The following is an 18,512-nucleotide window of genomic DNA, read 5'->3' on the forward strand; positions in this document are numbered from 1 at the left end:
CTTGAAAACTACCAACTAGAAAATAAATCCTTCATGTCACAAGGTAAAAGTAAATGATCCGTTTTAAGACATTATCAAATGGCCATTCTGAAGGTGAGGAGAAAACATAACTCAGAAATCTCTTTCAGCCCAGTTTTTATTCCCCTGTAAACTGGACCTTCATCCCCTCCTTCCCCTCAAATACTTGCCTTTTAACATTCTGTTAAGTAGGCCAGCTCCAGTAATATGGCCTTTATATGGCAAAGGGAAAAAAACATGGGGTGCAGAGTCAGAGAGAGCTGGATTAGAATATCAATTCTGTTATTTACATTCTGTGTGACCTTAAGCCAGTTAATTTTAGCCTGCTGGGTCATAAATCCTTTATCTGTAAAATGATGAGGATAGCATCCACTTGCATGATTATTGTAGGGACTAAATGATATAATGTATATGAGGCATCTAGCACTTAGTAGGTGCTTAATAAATGTTACCACTGTCAGCTCAACATTTACAGTTCACCCATTGCCAGCTTCTCCTACCTGCTGGCCGAGGTATGCAGATAGTTTCCTACAACTGACACGCTTCAATTATCACCCCCTTCCCATAGCCTCTTCTGAATGACTATCCATCGAGCAAGCCTAGGCCAAGCCAGTCTCATTCCACAGAAGCTTTTGCTCTTTAAATCAGAGAACAAAAGGGTAGGTGCTGAGGTTCATTCTTTGGGTATAACCCAGGGCAGGGGTAGAGCCAGCCAGGCACTGCTCCTTGGCTTCCAGTCAGACTGGTGATCCCAACACTTCAGGCCAGGCTCTTGATCTGTGTCCCAGGAAACACATAGAAATCTCACAGCCACATTTCTGGGACACATATTCTACTGGAATTGTGGTGGCTTTCTCTGGTTCTCAATAATCTCTCAATATTTGTAGTGGTGACTGTGGAACTTCCCCCCAAGGAAACCAGAGTGAAATCATATCTCTAATATCTTCAAAGGTACTCAGGTCCCATTGGCCACTGCTCCTGTGGCTAAAATCTGCACACCTGCTTTGTTTAGTTAGTCATCTAATGGGACAGAGCAGAGAGGCCACAGCTCTGAGACTGCAGCTCAATGAGTACTTCCTGAGTGAGGCCAGTAGGCCTCACAGAGATTCTCTTTGAGGGTGAGCAGGAGGTAGAATGGTGCTCACTTGGCTTACTTTATCCTGGTTTCTTAGCAACTTGGCCTTTGAGACTGGGTAGAGCTGAGAGTTCAATATGGCCACCTGGTACATCGTCATTAAGAATGTCATCATGGGGCTTCCCTGGTGGTGCAGTGGTTGGGAGTCCGCCTGCTGATGCAGGGGACGCGGGTTCATTCCCCAGTCTGGGAGGATCCCACATGCCGCGGAGCGGCTGGGCCCGTGAGCCGTGGCCGCTGGGCCTTCACGTCCGGAGCCTGTGCTCCGCAACAGGAGAGGCCACAGCGGTGAGAGGCTCGCGTACCGCAAAAAAAAAAAAAAGAATGTCATCAAATTGCTACTCAATTACTTCCACAAAGGCTCTCATTGTGTTTAGCTTACATGTTACTAACTCATCAATAAGCCATATTTAGAGTTCAATCTTGAAAGTAGCTATTGCCTTTCAGTAACACTGTTCCAAAGGCATCTCAGAGTTGGTTTGGGCATGGGTGCATTCTCTTTCTCATCTCCCTTTCCCTTACCCTCTCTCTCGCCTCCCCTCTCCCCATGTCTATGCTTCTTTCTCAGTACTATAGTCAGTGCACTAGTGGGGCCTGGCTAGAAGAGTCCATTAGGAAAGTCCTTTCTCTCACACTGGAACACATTATAATTACACAGACCCTAAAGACAGGCTATCTTAAAGCCCACCCTAAAGCCAAGGCACCTGTGTGGAAACAAGCGATGACACTTTCTCCAGCAGCTTCTCTTCAACAAACAGGAATCAGAAATGTCTACTCGTCAGATTTCTGACTCACTACACTAACTGTGTTTTAATTCCTTTCCAATGATTGAAATAGCAAATGAGGAAGACCAGGAGCTTATGTCTGGAAGTCCCATTTGGTGGCAAATATGTGTGGCTCAAGAAAGAGGGTAAAAGCCAGATCCTCAAAATGATGGCCATTAAAGCGACCAATCATAAGACCCCTTGCTAGATAAGCATGGTGTAATGGAAATAACCTTGTGTAGGTGTCCAGAGATGTGGTATTTTGTTTACACATGGCTGCTAACTTGCTCTGCCTCAGTTTCCCCAACGGTAAACTAAGGAGTTAGACTAAATAATTCTGAAAGGCCTTTCTAATCAAATATTTTATAGGTCATAAAAAGAGTCTTTTATCGCAAAGGCTGTGGTTCTTAACCTTTATTGTGTCACAGGCCCAATTTGAAATTCACTAGAATGTTATGGACCATCTCCTCAGAAAAGGCACATTGAAAAGGCATACCATTTCAGAGGCTTTATGAAGTTCCTGAATCCATAGATATTGGGTTAAGAACTGTTTCTTTCAAGTGATAAAACAGCTTATCTGCAGAAGGCAGACATGAAGCAACAGTGACTACTGCCTGGCCTCAATCCATCTTAACAATTCTCCCCAGCATTTGACCCAAAAATGGAACTCCTGCAGAACAAACACATTCTGCCTTTTTTAAAAGAACTGTCTTCAGCTTTTGTTTCTTTCTTGATTGCTTGGAAAGGAAGCTGTCAGGAGAAAACAGGAGGAAGAATAATTCAAACAGACCTAGGCTTTGACATGTAAAACATGCTTTGCAGATTTGTCTTAAGCAGCTGTATGCAAAAGCAGGAAGGCCACCTTCCTGAGTCCACTTGGAGGGACTGTGGGGGCATCACTCGTTCTGTCTGGTCTCATAAAAGCAGACACATTCTTGGCAATATATTACAGCGCCAAAGCTCCAAACTGGCACCAGGGTCCATATCCTCAGTAAGAGACGTATTAAGATTCTCGAAAGTTCAGCAAACATTCCTACTCCCCTACTTCCAAGGTAAGCAATGGCCCCAACTCAAGTAACTTCTGGTTCAGGGTAAGACTTCTGAGATCAATCTTTAGCCCCAAATCTTTCAGAGCTAGATGGCCTTTTGAGGAGGCAGGAAGTTCAGAGAAGAGTTGAAAACTGAGCTCCTCTCTTTGACTCAGGTTGGTGGATAGCTTAGTTTCTGCAGTCTGGCTTGAGGGAGTTCAGCTATTCACAGTCTTATAGGAGCTCAAGACAGACCTTCTGAGGGAATGAAGACAGAATACAAAGGAGAAATAAACTTGTGTCTAGGACATGTGTCCCTTATTTTATAGCATCCCAGAGCCTGAAGGTGCAGGGCCAGGAAAGATCTGTTCTTCAGCACACAAGGGTTTGAAGAAGACTCTTCTAGAACCTGGGAAGGGTCCCCTGAGGCCAAGCCTTTTGAAACCTGAAAGGGAAAGAAGAGAGTAAGGAATTAGCTAAGACTGGCTAAACACTTAACAGCCACTGAGCAGTAGGCCCTCCCTTGGTAGGTAGCTAATCTAAGCAATAGCGGCTGGGTAGAAAAAGGCCCTTATAGCTCAGATCCCATGAAACTGTCCTAATACAGTGCTAAAATCAGGGCTGGGAACTGTGTGCCTTAAGCCTGAACTCTAATCCCCAAAAAGTCTACAGGAGATACAGATGCCTGATACCCCTGAGATTACCCACCTTGCTGAATGGCCACTGCCTTTATGGCCCTACAATAACTCCAAACTTCCTTTTACTGAGACTTCACCTTCATGAGAGCTAATAAGAAAACGCTTATCTACCCATAGACCTCTGAGGACTGGCAGTGATATGAAGTAAAGGAAGGCTGAGGAGTATATGGAAAGCTCTGCTTCAGATACTTGGATCTGATTTATGTGTGTATTGGTTCATGTCATGCCAGCAATCTGTCAATCAGAACTAGTAGAGAAAGAAATATCCATGATCTCCATGGTTCTGGTGATCTTAGTAAGTTACTTATCCCCTCTGAACCTCAGTTCCTTTATTTCTTGAGTGAAAATACATATTAACTTCCCTATTTCTGGCATTTGATATGGACTAAATGATATAATGGATGTGAAAATGCTTTGCATTAGACAAATATAAAGAACTAAGGATGAAGTTTCAAGGGGTAAGACTGAAATTGTGATTTGATCTGAAGGAATGAAGTTCCCCTACAAATACTAAGGTAGACTCTTGAGACCTGCTATAATATCAAATGAGAGGTTACTGATATTCTTATAGACCCAAAGGATGTTGGAGTTAAAAGGTTCCAATCATTTCATCTTACATATTGGGAAACTGAGGCCCAGAGTAGGAAATGTAATTGCCCAAAATGTCACAATTTATGATTCTTAATGACCTTGATTCAAAGGCAATTTGTAAAACTATACTGTAGCTTGGCTGAGCAAGAAAGAAAGGAAACTTAAAAACACAGAGAACCTCAGAATTAAAAGGCAGTAAGTTTAAGGGTCATGTAATTACAGGGTAGTGAACGGAGGCATGGAGGTAAATTCCCACCCTCTGGACCTACATGGCACTTCAGTCCTCAAAAACTCAGATCTCATAAAGAAGGTATATGTGTAACAAGGTTTTGTAATCAGGGATGGATATTACATACCTGAGGCCTCAACTCTCATCTCCAGGAAGTCTGCCTTGAGAACTGTGGGTAAAGGAGGAAAGACATTTCACTAAGACTCTAGAAATCAGAACTGGAAAGGAAAGCAAGTGGATGGGTGACCCTTCCAGGACGGTGGCAGTTAGGCCATTTGTAAAACGAGGAAGTGATTCCATCCAGATGTTTCAAAACATCTCACTCCATGCTTATAGGTTGGGCTACCTCTCTGCCAGATTTAGAGAGCCCAGTATCCCAGACACAAAGACATCTTTCAGGTGCCAGCACAATCCTTTGAGTGTCATACTATGGGAGGCAAAGGAAGACCAGAGAAATTGGCCCAAGACCAAAGAGTACATTCTGTGATTATCTCCAATGGGAAAAGAGCAAAGAGGGAAGGCAAGTGCCTTGTGAAACATGAATCTTTCTTTGCCTTGAAGACCAAACCAGCCTCTTGATGTGCTTAGATTGGTCCTAAAGTAGCCTTGTCTGGGGATGGTTGGAGGCAAGAGACAATCCTGGAGAATCAAGCTCCATATAATTTGGCCAGAAAATCCAAGACAACAGCTTGTCCCAGGGCTATATACTGAACATTGTTTTTCTCCTCTCTCTTAAGTCTATTTATACCTACTCCCTGAGTGATCTTATTCTCATCCATAATTTCAATCCCCATCAAATACTGAGACCCCCCCAAAGGTTACTATTCACATTGTAGTATATGTGAATGCCCCTATACATTTGTACAGTGGCTGTACTTAACAGTTCTACCTCTAAACCTATGTAGATCCAGCCCCAATTACTAGTCTAAGTTGCAGTTATCCACTGGACATCTCTATCTGGATGTCCCACAGAGTCTTCATATACACTGTGTCCAAAACTGAGCAGAGAAACTTTCCCACAAAACCTGTTCCTCCATGATTAATTATTGCTACCATCTACCTAACTGCCCAAGTTAGACTTTTTTCTCTCTTAATCTTTCTCCAATGCTCCATGTTTGAAAAGTCAGCAAGGTCTTACTGAGTCTACCTCAAATCTGTCCTTTCATTCCATTCCTATTGACAATGCCATATATCAGGACCTCATCAACTCTTGCCAGGATGAATAGCCTCCTAACTGGTCTCCCTGTCTCCAGGTTTTACTCTCCCAACTATCTTCCTCATTAATAGCAGAATGTGTGTGTGTTTTTAAAAATAACTCAGGCAGCTTAGAATATGCATTGTCATGCTGAAAAGTTTTCCATGACACCCCATGGACTACAGAATAAAGATCAAACTCCTTAGTATGTCATATAAGGCATTTAAAATCTGGCCCTAATCCATCTTCTTGGCCTCAACTCTAGCTATGCTTCCTTCTTCTCACCCCCACATTGTAGCCAAAGTGGAACACTAATCACTTTTTGAACCTGCCTTGCATAAGCTATTCTGCCTCACTGAAATGTCTTCCCCTCCCTTCTCTTCTTTTTTTTTTTTTTTGTGGTATGCGGGCCTCTCACTGTTGTGGCCTCTCCTGTTGCGGAGCACAGGCTCTGGATGTGCAGGCTCAGTGGCCATGGCTCACGGGCCTAGCCGCTCCGTGGCATGTGGGATCTTCCTGGACTGGGGCACGAACCCATGTCCCCTGCATCGGCAGGCAGACTCTCAACCACTGCGCCACCAGGGAAGCCCCCTCCCTTCTCTTCTTTATGAGCCACTTCTCATTTTCTTTTGAGTTTTTAATTTTTTAAACTGTTGTATTGTAGAAGGGAGATGAATGAGAAGTGAGGTCATTCAAATGTCAGGTTACATAGAGTCAGGTGTACAAACTGGAAGCAAAAAGGGGCAGAGAAAAGGTTAAATAGATCATTTTCATTAGAGATGAGATGGGATTGACTGTGGCTAATCTAAGAATCTTGACCAGTAGCCATCATGTAGGTACACTGATGCAAGTGGTGGTTACAAAATCTGGGCCTAGACAGAAGGGGTGTTTTCCTTATGTGGATGCTGAGTGGGAGGGACCTGTGGCTACCTAGGAAGGTGTCTTATTACATATTGGAGGACTGGTGTACCCACCTTGGTCTTACCCACAGTCCTGCCAAGATGGAATCTGGGGATAAGGAACAGGATTAAATTTAGGTTCCAGAGGCCTGGACATAGATTGGTCAGGTTGTCCTCCAGCCTGAAGTGCCTGCTTTGACCACAGTGCCCTATGTTGCAGTTGGTCCAAGACTTCCCTGAGCACTAAATGACAAAGCCCAGGCAGTGGTTACCAATCTTTCCATACTTTCAACACCAGGTTGGCTATAGTTTCCCTATTAAAAGTCAGGCTGCCTTAAAGATTCTGTTGGACTTTGTTCATGCCTAGTATGTATCCCTCTCAATGCCTTGGTTCCCTGTCCAAAGCTACAGATCAATCCCTCACATTTTCAGTGTATTCTACCCATCTTTAAAGCCCCATCTCAGATATCACTTCCTCTAAAAAGCTTTTCTTTAGATATGCCCAGTTCATTCTGTTAATTCTAGTTTGCTTCATTCTATTTCCCTGGTATTTATTTCTCATATGGCTTATCCTAGGGAGGTTGGAAGGACCACCAGGAAGTAGAACGTAGTCCTGCTCATAGGCAGATAATTTATTAAGAATATAAAGTATTCTCTCTCTTTCTGTTTTTCTTTTTTTCCCTCAAGACTATCTGATTAAGCCTGCTTTAAAAATGTCCTAGGTGAAAACATTACCTTCATTCTATCATAAGAGAAATCTGGGGCTTTGACCTCACTTTCATTTGTTATGGTAGAATAAATGGTAAATTATTCTCTAAGGAGAATTTGGCCTAGTCTGGAGTTCCCTGTGGCTGACTGCCAAGCAGAACTAGGGTGACCTGCTGTTCAGAATCATGTCCTGGTGAGTCGGGTCCCACAGTTTTAACTAGATGGTGTCAAACCTATCCCAGCTCCAGTGTTGGTAAAGGCACATTGTTCTGTTTTTAACTGAATACCTGGAAGAGTTACACTCCTGTCACCCATCAGGAAGCACAATTTTGAACTCTCTGATAAGCAACATTGAATAAACTCACAGAAGAGTACCTGAAGGCTAAGCAGTCATTTCTCCAGGTGTTTTAGTCTAAAGGGTCCCAAATGATAGGCCTTGGAAAGCCTGTACCAGTACTTAAGGAATTTTAAAAACAAATTAACTGGAAGAAAGAAATAAAGGAAGGAAATTTTAAAAACCCAGGCTCCCAGGCCTACTCCTGGAGATTTTGTTTTAGTGGGTCTAGAGCAGAAGGCAGGAACCTGTGTTCATTTTATTTTCCCTCAAAATTTTCCAGGTGATTTATATGTTCAGCCAGTTCAAAAACAACCACCTAAGTCTAATGTTTACCTCTGAAATGAGGGCTATGCTTATTCTAAGGCTGTTTATGTTAGAATATTGCTTTATATATATTCCTATCTGCTGCCCTTTTAGAATATAATAGGGTCTAAATAAGTAAACTAACAAAAAAATTAGACCTACATCGAACATAAAGTTTTTGCAATACCACTTGGCATGTGAGTACTCTATGTGTATGTGTGAGAGAGAGAGAGAGAGGAGAAAGAGAGAAAGAGATGGAAAGACAGAGTCAGAGAGGCAGAGACAACAGATACAGAGATAGACAAAGAGAGACATGGAGAGAGACAGAAAAAGAGTCAAAGAGATAGGGAAACAGAGACATAAGTAGAAAAACACAAGGAGAGACATAAAGAGATTGAGAATTACAGAGACAGAGAAAGAAACAGTGTGCGAGAGACAAATGGACAAGAGTGACAAAGGCAGAGAGACACACAGTTATAGAGACAAAGACAGGGACACAGGGTAAGAGACAGGGAGACAGACAGTGTTGGGTGAGAGAAAGGAACAAACACAGACAGTGAGAAAGAGACAGAGCTACAGAGAAAGAGAAAAATGGAATGTTAAGAGAGCAAATGACATGCTCATGATATATTTATTAAAAAGTGATTTGGTTTCATTTCTGTCATCTGTATCTCTTACCTTCCTGTTTTCCGGGAAGCTATTTCAAAGAACCTGGTCCTGGAAGCCACCCTGCAAAGAGAAGCCAACCAAGTCCCATGAGTTGCTCTGGAATATGTGTGGGAACCAATAGCAAGGAAAAGAAAATATGAACCAGATAGGGCACCAATGCCAGGCTCTGCCTTAGCTTGCAAAGGATCTTGGTCTGAGGAAAAACCCAAGTATCAGAATGTGAAATGGCTCAGAGACAATAGGCACCCCCAAGGCTATGGCTGATACCCTTTGCTCCCCCTTGGTTCAGAATGGTCTAAGTATGTTGCCCGTTCAGACAACCCTTGGGAGAAATAAGTGAAATAAGTTCTTGGTTTCAGAGTATAATTTTTGGCATTTTGTAAATACACTTAGCTAATTAGTCCAAACAGTAGAGGCTCTGTTTTTCTTATTTCCTAAATTTTATAATTATGGAAAACAAGAGACACAAGAGAAAAGAACACTAGGAGGCAGGATACTGAGAGGGGTCCCAGGAACTGGCTGAGGAGGGGCTGGCCAGGCTAGTTTTGTGGCCAAGAAAACCTGGTCCCTGAGGGTTGCTGTGGCCCCACCTTAGCTCCTCTATCCCTGATTCCTTGGCTTACAGGCCAGACTCAGGAAGGCCTGTTGGATATTAGCTCTGCTACTACCCTGCAAGAGGCTCTCTGGAGAATCTGAGTGATTTTGGAAAACTTTAAAAAATCATACCTTCTCTTAAAAAAAAAAAGCCTCAAAGCACACATAAAATGACCAAATCTGTTCATTAAATTACTTTTAAAACCAGTAGTAATAATAAGAAAAAAAAATTACAGAGGCAAAGAAGCATGAAAGCAGCCAGTAATCTTATCACCCTAGAGAGATCAGGACGACTAAGAAAAATGGGTCTCCTATCGGGTACTAAGATTTAAACACCCCAGCTTTAGGAAAAATCTCCCAGCTTTAAGTGTTGAGTAGAACACTCTGAACAGAGCTGGTCTGCGACAGTCCCCTACACTATGAAGTGAATGATACCCTGGAATTGTGCATTGTACACCCTTCACAACCATAATGGTGATCCTGAAAGCATTCTTAGTGGTCTAAGGTGGGCTTTAGGTAAAGGTTGAAAAACAACCCTACTTACACAGACGATGGGATTTCCCCTGCATTGCCAGTCACTGTATCTGGCTTTGGTTCAGGTTTCTGGGTAGTTGTTGCCCGGCAGGGAGGATCTGGAGGCCTCACTGGGGGTCGGATGATGGTTGGCTTTTCTCCTGGAGGCCGCACTATGCTGAAACTGTCAGAGTCTCCTGGAAAAGAGAACAACAAGAACTTGGACAGTGAGCCGAATGGAACACTACTCAGCAGGTACCCAATATTGCAGCTATTGTGGCCACCTCCCTTGGTCCCCATTTCTTTTTGGTAACTAACAACTCTGGATTAAAAATATATATTCTTCCAGCAGCTGTCCCTTCAGAAAGTCTATGTTAGAACCTCAGCTCTGGAGCTTCATATTTGTGTGACCTAGGGTATGTCACATCAATTTGCTCAGTCTCAGTTTCCGCAACCATATAATCAAGACTAATAATATATTATCTTACAAAGACATTGAGGTGATTTACTTGGGTAGTAATGTTTAGTACTGTCACTGGCACATAACAGGTGCTTAGTCAATGTTTGATGATAAATTTGTTACATTCATCATCACCAAAAATGAGTCTCTTTTCACTTAAGCCTTGACTATTGTGGCAGTCTCCTAACTCTCCTTTCTGCCTCTGTCTCTAGTTTCCAGGTCACTCAGTACAAAATAAATACATATAATTTTTTTAATAAAATGATTCTGGCAGGAATATTGTGAAACATATGCATGCACACATTGCTGGTGGCACTGTACCCTGGGCTTATTCTAACTAGAGAGCCATCAAGAATTCTGGAACAGAGTCTCATCCACCAAAGGGCAGACAGGAGAAGCAAGAAGAACTACAGTCCTGCAGCCTGTGGAAGAACAACCACATTCACAGAAAGATAGAAAAGATGAAAAGGCAGAGGGCTATATACCAGATGAAGGAACAAGATAAAACCCCAGAAAAACAACTAAATGAAGTGGAGATAGGCAACCTTCCAGAAAAAGAATTCAGAATAATGATAGTGAAGATGATCCAGGACTCGAAAAAGGAATGGAGGCAAAGATCAAGAAGATGCAAGAAATGTTTAACAAAGACCTAGAAGAATTAAAGAACAAACAAACAGAGATGAACAATATAATAACTGAAATGAAAACTACACTAGAAGGAATCAATAGCAGAATAACAGAGGCAGAAGAACGGGTAAGTGACTTGGAAGACAGAATGGAGGAATTCACTGCTGTGGACCAGAATAAAGAAAAAAGAATGAAAATAAATTAAGACAGCCTAAGATACCTCAGGGAAAACATTAAATGCAACAACATTAGCATTATAGGGGTTCCAGAAGCAGAAGAGAGAGAGAAAGGACCAGAGAAAATATTTCAAGAGATTATAGTTGAAAACTTCCCTAACATGGGAAAGGAAATAGCCACCCAAGTCCAGGAAGTGCAGTGAGTCCCATACAGGTTAAACCCAATGAGAAACACACCGAGACTCATAGTAATCAAATTGGCAAAAATTAACAACAAAGAAAAATTATTGAAAGCAGCAAGGGAAAAATGACAAATGACATACAAGAAACTCCCATAAGGTTAACAGCTGATTTCTCAGCAGAAACTCTACAAGCCTTAAGGGAGTGGCATGATATACTTAAAGTGATGAAAGGGAAGAACCTAAAACCAAGATTACTCTACCAGGCAAGGATCTCATTCAGATTTGACGGAGAAAGCAAAAGCTTTACAGACAAGCAAAAGCTAAGAGAATTCAGCACCACCAAACCAGCTCTACAATAAATGACAAAGGAATTTCTCTAAGTGGGAAACACAAGAGAAGAAAAGAACCTAAAAAACCAAACCCAAAACAATTCAGAAAATGGTCATAGGAACATACGTATTGATAATTACCTTAAACGTGAGTGGATAAAATGCTCCAACTGAAAGACACATGCTTGCTGAATGGATACAAAAAATGACCCATATATATGCTGTCTACAAGAGACCCACTTCAGACCTAGGGACACATACAGACTGAAAGTGAGGGGATGGAAAAATATATTCCATGCAAAGGGAAATCAAAATAAAGCTGGAGTAGCTATACTCATATCAGATAAAAGACTTTAAAATAAAGAATGTTACAAGAGACAAGGAAGGACACTACATAATGATCAAGGGATCAACCCAAGAAGAAGATATAACAATTATAAATGTATATGCACCCAACATAGGAGCAGCTCAATACATAAGGCAATGGCTAACAACTATAAAACAGGAAATCGACAGTAACACAATAATAGTGAGGGATTTTAACACCTCACTTACACCTATGGACAGATCATCCAAAATGAAAATAAATAAGAAAACAGAAGCTTTAAATTACACAATAGACCAGATAGATTTAATTGATATTTATAGGACATTCCATCCAAAAACAGCAGATTACACTTTCTTCTCAAGTGCGCACAGAACATTCTCCAGGATAAATCACATCTTGGGTCACAAATCAAGCCTCAGTAAAATTAAGAAAATTGAAATCATATCAAGCATCTTTTCTGAACCACAACGCTATGAGATTAGAAATGAATTACAGGGAAAAAAACGTAAAAAACACAAACACATGGAGGCTAAACAATACCTTACTAAATCACCAAGAGATCACTGAAGAAATCAATGAGGAAATCAAAAAATACCTAGAGACAAATGACAATGCAAACACAATGATCCAAAACCTATGGGATGCAGCAAAAGCAGTTCTAAGGTGGACGTTTATAGCTATACAAGCCTACCTCAAGACACAAGAAAAATCTCAAGTAAACAATCTAACATTACACCTAAAGCAACTAGAAGAAGAAAAACAAACAAAACCCAAAGTTAGCAGAAGGAAAGAAATCATAAAGATCAGAACAGAAATAAATGAAATAGGAACAAAGAAAACAATAGCAAAGATCAATAAAACTAAAAGCTGCTTCTTTGAGAAGATAAACAAAATTGATAAAACATTAGCCAGACTCATCAAGAAAAAGAGGGAGAGGACTCAAATCAATAAAATTAGAAATGAAAAAGGAGAAGTTACAGCAGACACCGCAGAAATACAGAGCATCCTAAGAGACTATTACAAGCAACTCTATGCCAATAAAATGGACAACCTGGAAGAAATGGACAAATTCTTAGAAAGGTATAACCTTCCAAGACTTAACCAGGAAGAAATAGAAAATATGAACAGACCAATCACAAGTAATGAAATTGAAACTGTGATTAAAAATCTTCCAACAGGGCTTCCCTGGTGGCACAGTGGTTGAGAGTCCGCCTACCGATGCAGGGGACGTGTGTTCGTGCCCCGGTCCAGAAGGATCCCACATGCCATGAAGCAACTGGGCCCATGGGCCATGGCTGCTGGGCCTGCACGTCCGGAGCCTGAGCTCTGCAGTGGAAGGGGCCACAGCAGTGAGAGGCCCGTTTACAGAAAAAAATAATAATAATAATGATTCTTCCGACAAACAAAAGTCCAGGACCAGATGGCTTCAAAGGTGAATTCTATCAAACATTTAGGGAAGAGATAATACCCATCCTTCTCAAACTCTTCCAAAAATTGCAGAGGAAGGAATACTCCCATACTCATTCTATGAGGCCACCATCACTCTGAAACCAAAACCAGACAAAGATACTACAAAAAAAGAAAATTACAGACCAATATCACTGATGAATATAGATGCAAAAATCCTCAACAAAATACTACCAAACAGAATCCAACAAGACATTAAAAGGATCATACAGCATGATCAAGTGGGATTTATCCCAGGGATGCAAGGATTCTTCAATATACGCAAATCAATCAATGTGATAAACCATATTAACAAATTGAAGAATAAAAACCATATGATCATCCCAATAGATGCAGAAAAAGCTTTTGACAAAATTCAACACAGATTTATGATAAAACCTCTCCAGAAAGTGGGCATAGAGGGAACCTACCTCAGCATAATAAAGGTCATATATGACAAACCCACAGGAAACATCATTCTCAATGGTGAAAAACTGAAAGCATTTCCTCTAAGATCAGGAATGAGACAAGGATGTCCACTCTCACCACTATTATTCAACATAGTTTTGGAAGTCCTAGCCACGGCAACCAGAGAAGAAAAAGAAATAAAAGGAATACAAATTGGAAAAGAAGAAGTAAAAAAAAAAAAAGAAGTAAAACTGTCACTGTTTGCAGATGACATGATACTATACATAGAGAATCCTAAAGATGATATCGGAAAACTACTAGAGCTAATCAATGAATTTGGTAACGTTTCAGGATACAAAATTAATGCTCAGAAATCTCTGGCATTCCTATACACTAATGATGAAAAATCTGAAAGAGAAATTAAGGAAACACTCCCATTTACCACTGCAACAAAAAGAATAAAATACCTCGGAATAAACCTACCTACCATACAGGCAAAAGACCTGTATGCAGAAAAGTATAAGACACTGATGAAAGAAATGAAAGATGATACCAACAGATGGAGAGATATACCATGTTCTTGGATTGGAAGAAACAATATTGTGAAAATGACTACACTGCCCAAAGCAAGCTAGAGATTCAATGCAATCCCTATCAAGTTACCAATGGCATTTATTATGGAACTAGAACAAATCATCTTAAAATTTGTATGGAGACAAAAAAGACCCCGAATAGCCAAAGCATTCTTGAGGGAAAAAATGCAGCTGGAGGAATCAGACTCCCTGACTTCAGGCTATACTACAAAGCTACAGTAATCAAGACAATATGGTACTGGCACAAAAACAGAAACATAGATTAATGGAACAAGATAGAAAGCCCAGAGATAAACCCATGCACCTATGGTCAACTAATCTATGACAAAGGAGGCAAAGATATACAATGGAGAAAAGAAAGTCTCTTCAGTAAGCAGTGTTGGGAAAACTGGACAGCTACATGTAAAAGAATGAGATTAGAACACTCCCTAACACCATACACAAAAATAAACTCAAAATGGATTCGAGACCTAAATGTAAGACTGGACACTTTAAAACTCTTAGAGGAAAACATAGGAAGAACACTCCTTGACATAAATCACAGCAAGATCTTTTTTGATCTACCTCCTAGAGTAATGGAAATAAAAACAAAAATAAACAAATGGTACCTAATGAAACTTAAAAGCTTTTGCACAGCAAAGGAAACCATAAACAAGATGAAAAGACAATCCTCAGAATGGGAGAAAAAATTTGCAAACGAATTAACAGACAAAGGATTAATCTCCAAAATATATAAACAGCTCATGCAGCTTAATATTAAAGAAACAAACAACCCAATCCAAAAATGGAGAGAAGACCTAAATAGACATTTCTCCAAAGAAGGCATACAGATGGCCAAGAAGCTCATGAGAATCTGCTCAACATTACTAATTATTAGAGAAATGCAAATCAAAACTACAATGAGCTATCACCTCACACCAGTTAGAATGGGCATCCTCAGAAAATCTACAAACAACAAATGCTGGAGAGGGTGTGGAGAAAAGGGAACCCTCTTGCAATGTTGGCGGGAATGTAAATTGATACAGCCACTATGGAGAACAGTATGGAGGTTCCTTAAAAAACTAAAAATAGATTTACCATATGATCCAGCAGTCCCACTACTGAGCATATACCCAGAGAAAACCATAATTGAAAAAGACACATGCACCCACTCTTCATTGCAGCACTATTTACAATAGCCAGGTCATGGAAGCAACCTAAATGCCCATCAACAGACGAATGGATAAAGAAGATGTGGTACATATATACAATGGAATATTACTCAGCCATAAAAAGGAAAGAAATTGAGTCATTTGTTGAGACGTGGACGGATCTAGAAAGTGTCATACAGAGTGAAGTAAGTCAGAAAGAGAAAAACAAATATTGTATATTAACGCATGTATGTGGAACCTCGAAAAATTGTACAGATGAGCCAGTTTGCAGGGCAGAAGTTGAGACACAGATGTAGAGAACAGACATAGGGACACCAAGGGGGGAAAACTGTGGTGGGGTGGGGATGGTGGTGTGCTGAATTGGGCAATGGTGATTGACATGTATACACTGATGTGTATAAAATTGATGACTAAGAAGAACCTCCAGTATAAAAAAAACAACAAAAACAAAACAAAACAAAACAAAAATAATTCTGGAACAATGTGAATGAAATGCAAAATAATATATGTGATACAGTTCATGCTCATTGATCCAGTTGATCCACTTTGGGGAACAGGTCCAAAGGAATTAACCCAAAAGAAAAAAAAATATGGAAAACAAGTAGCACAAAAACATGATTCTTAACAGCAAAAGTTCAGACCCAAACACAAAGGCTGATAAGCAAACAATTCAATTCTTACAAGCATTTAACCAATACATATTATGCATGAAATGACAAGGATTTAGGCTAGGTCAAAAAATGTATTCATATAAAATAATATTAATTGAAAAAATGTCCATGAAAAATGTTCATGGCCTGATGAACACCATCTGGAAATAGACAAGTTTGCAACTATGCAAGGGTGTTAGTAGATCTTGATATTCATTCATTTTTTGTCAGTAAACCTTGATATTCATTGCTTTCTTCTACAAAATTTTTAAAGGTAAATGTAAAAAATATTAACTTTAATACATATAATACTGTTGTAAGGTTTACCTTAAGTATTTCCACACTGTATTTCTTCTCCTTAAAGATTTTCTCAGCGGCTATAAAATGTACAGGATAAGTTCAAACTCCTTAACATAAATTCAAGGCCCTCTATGAGCTAGTCCCAAATTATTAAACCAGGTACTAGTGCTAGACTTTAAATACCAGCTCTACTTTTGTTAAACTGGTCTCCTCACTGGCCCTATCAAAGCAGCAAGCCCTTGACTCTTCTAGATGAGACAGTATGGTACAGTGTGGAAAGTAAGAGTCTGGAGTTGGGCAGACCCTGCTTTCAGGCCTTGTTCTGCTACTTCCAAACTGTGGGACCCTGTGCAGTTATTTCAACTCTTTGACTATCAAGGTATTCACCTGGGAAATGGATATAATAACCTGTCCTCACAAGGTGGTTGTAAGGACTAAATTAGATGGCTGTTAGAGAATACCTAGCATGTAGTGTGGATAAGTAAGTGTTAGACTCTGTTCTGCTTCTTACCCGATATATGTCCCTGTTCTCATGTCTTATCTGTATTGTAACTACCCCTAAACAGTCAGCTCAAATCTCAATCCTCTGAACACTTGAGCTGGCATTGGTAATTTCCATCCATGTAAGCACTCATGAAGTACTTATATATTGCTCCATGGCTTTTTAAAATTCCTCCAGTTAGTCTTTCTGGTGAGTGAGACAGATATGAAAAAAGAGAATGATAATACAGTGTGATTGGTGTTCTAATGGAGGTACGAACCAAGTACTATTAATTTACACACATAGAAATTCTGGCTCCCAATCTAGGCTGTATCTTACATTTCTGGACATGCCATTCCCCTTAGCACCAGGTCGGGTAAACAGAATTGCAGCTAAAGAGTGACGAAAATTTGTAATTTGTAACTTAGAAAACCCATAGTTTTGCTGAAGTTGTGCCCTCTTGTCCCTATTTCTACTATACTGGAAAGTAAGAATGAGGAAACAATAGTTCACAGGTTCAAAGCTTCTTATAGGAAGGTAAAGTGATAGTTCTGCCTTACTGGGAAGAAAACAGACTTTGATGCCTGCCAGACTTGCTAAGACTTAGATCCCAGATCTGCCAGTTACTCACTATGAACTTTTGGCAATTAACACCTTTGGGAGCCTCAGTTTTCTAGTAGAAATAAAATAATAATAATAATAATAATATACTTCACAATAAGTTTGTGAGGATCAGAAATATTATGCTAGTACCTAGTACAGTGCCAGGAACATAGCAGATACTTAATAAATGGTAAATATAATGCACCTAACATAGAAGCACCAAATATATAAGGCAATTATTAACAGACTTAAAGGAAGAAATTGATAGCAACACAATAATAGTAGGGGGCTTTTAACACCCAACTTACATCAATGGATAGATCATCCATACAGAAAGTCAACAAGGAAATAGCAGTCCTAAATGAAACATTAGACCAGATGGATTTGATAGATTTGTACAGGGCATTCCATCCAAAAGTAGCAAAATAAATATTCTCAAGTGCACATGGAACATTCTCAAGGATAGACCATATGTTGGGACACAAAACAAGTCTCAATAAATTTAAGAAGATTGAAATCATATCAGGCAACTTTTCCAATCACAATGGAATGAAACTAGTAATCAACTACAAGAATCTACAAGAATTACAAATACATGGGGAATGAACAACATACTACTGAAAAAATATTGGGAAAACAAAGAAATCAAAGGAGAAATAGAAAATTACCTGAAGACAAATGAAAATGAAAATACGACATACATAAATTTATGGAATGCAACGAAAGTGGTACTAACAGGGAAGTTTATAGCAGCACAGGCCTACCTCAAGAAACAAGAAACAAATCTCAAAGAAACAATCTAACCTTACACTAAATGAACTAGAAAAACAAAGGGAAAAAAAACGAAGCTCAAAGTCAGTACAAGAAAGGAAATAATAAAGATCACAGTGGAAATAAATGAAATAGAGACCAAAAAGACAATAGAAAAGATCAATGAAGCTAAGAGCTGTTTCTTTGAAAAGATAAACAAAATTAACAAACCTTTAGTTAGACACTAAGAAAAAAGAGAAAAGTCTCTGATAAGTAAAATCAGAAATGAAAGAACAGACATAATAACAGATACCACAGAAATACAAATAATTATAAAAAATGTTATG

General features: G+C 39.8%; 1 protein-coding gene across 2 annotated transcripts in view; it reads right to left on the bottom strand.

Annotated features, from left to right (window-relative positions):
- Positions 1–4,598: 4,598 nt before the first annotated feature.
- Positions 4,599–18,512, bottom strand: part of OPHN1 (oligophrenin 1) — a gene marked incomplete at both ends in the record, with an annotated part of 648,741 nt that continues 634,827 nt past the window's right edge. For both annotated transcript variants that reach the window (XM_079727359.1, XM_079727358.1), the window contains 3 exons: positions 4,599–4,632; positions 8,584–8,634; positions 9,713–9,878. In XM_079727359.1, coding sequence (XP_079583485.1) covers positions 4,599–4,632; positions 8,584–8,634; positions 9,713–9,878 — 251 coding nt within the window. The remainder of the gene's footprint in view (positions 4,633–8,583; positions 8,635–9,712; positions 9,879–18,512) is intronic.

This window comes from Hyperoodon ampullatus (assembly GCF_949752795.1).
Source record: "Hyperoodon ampullatus genome assembly, chromosome: X".
In the NCBI taxonomy this organism is placed as follows: domain Eukaryota; kingdom Metazoa; phylum Chordata; class Mammalia; order Artiodactyla; family Ziphiidae; genus Hyperoodon; species Hyperoodon ampullatus.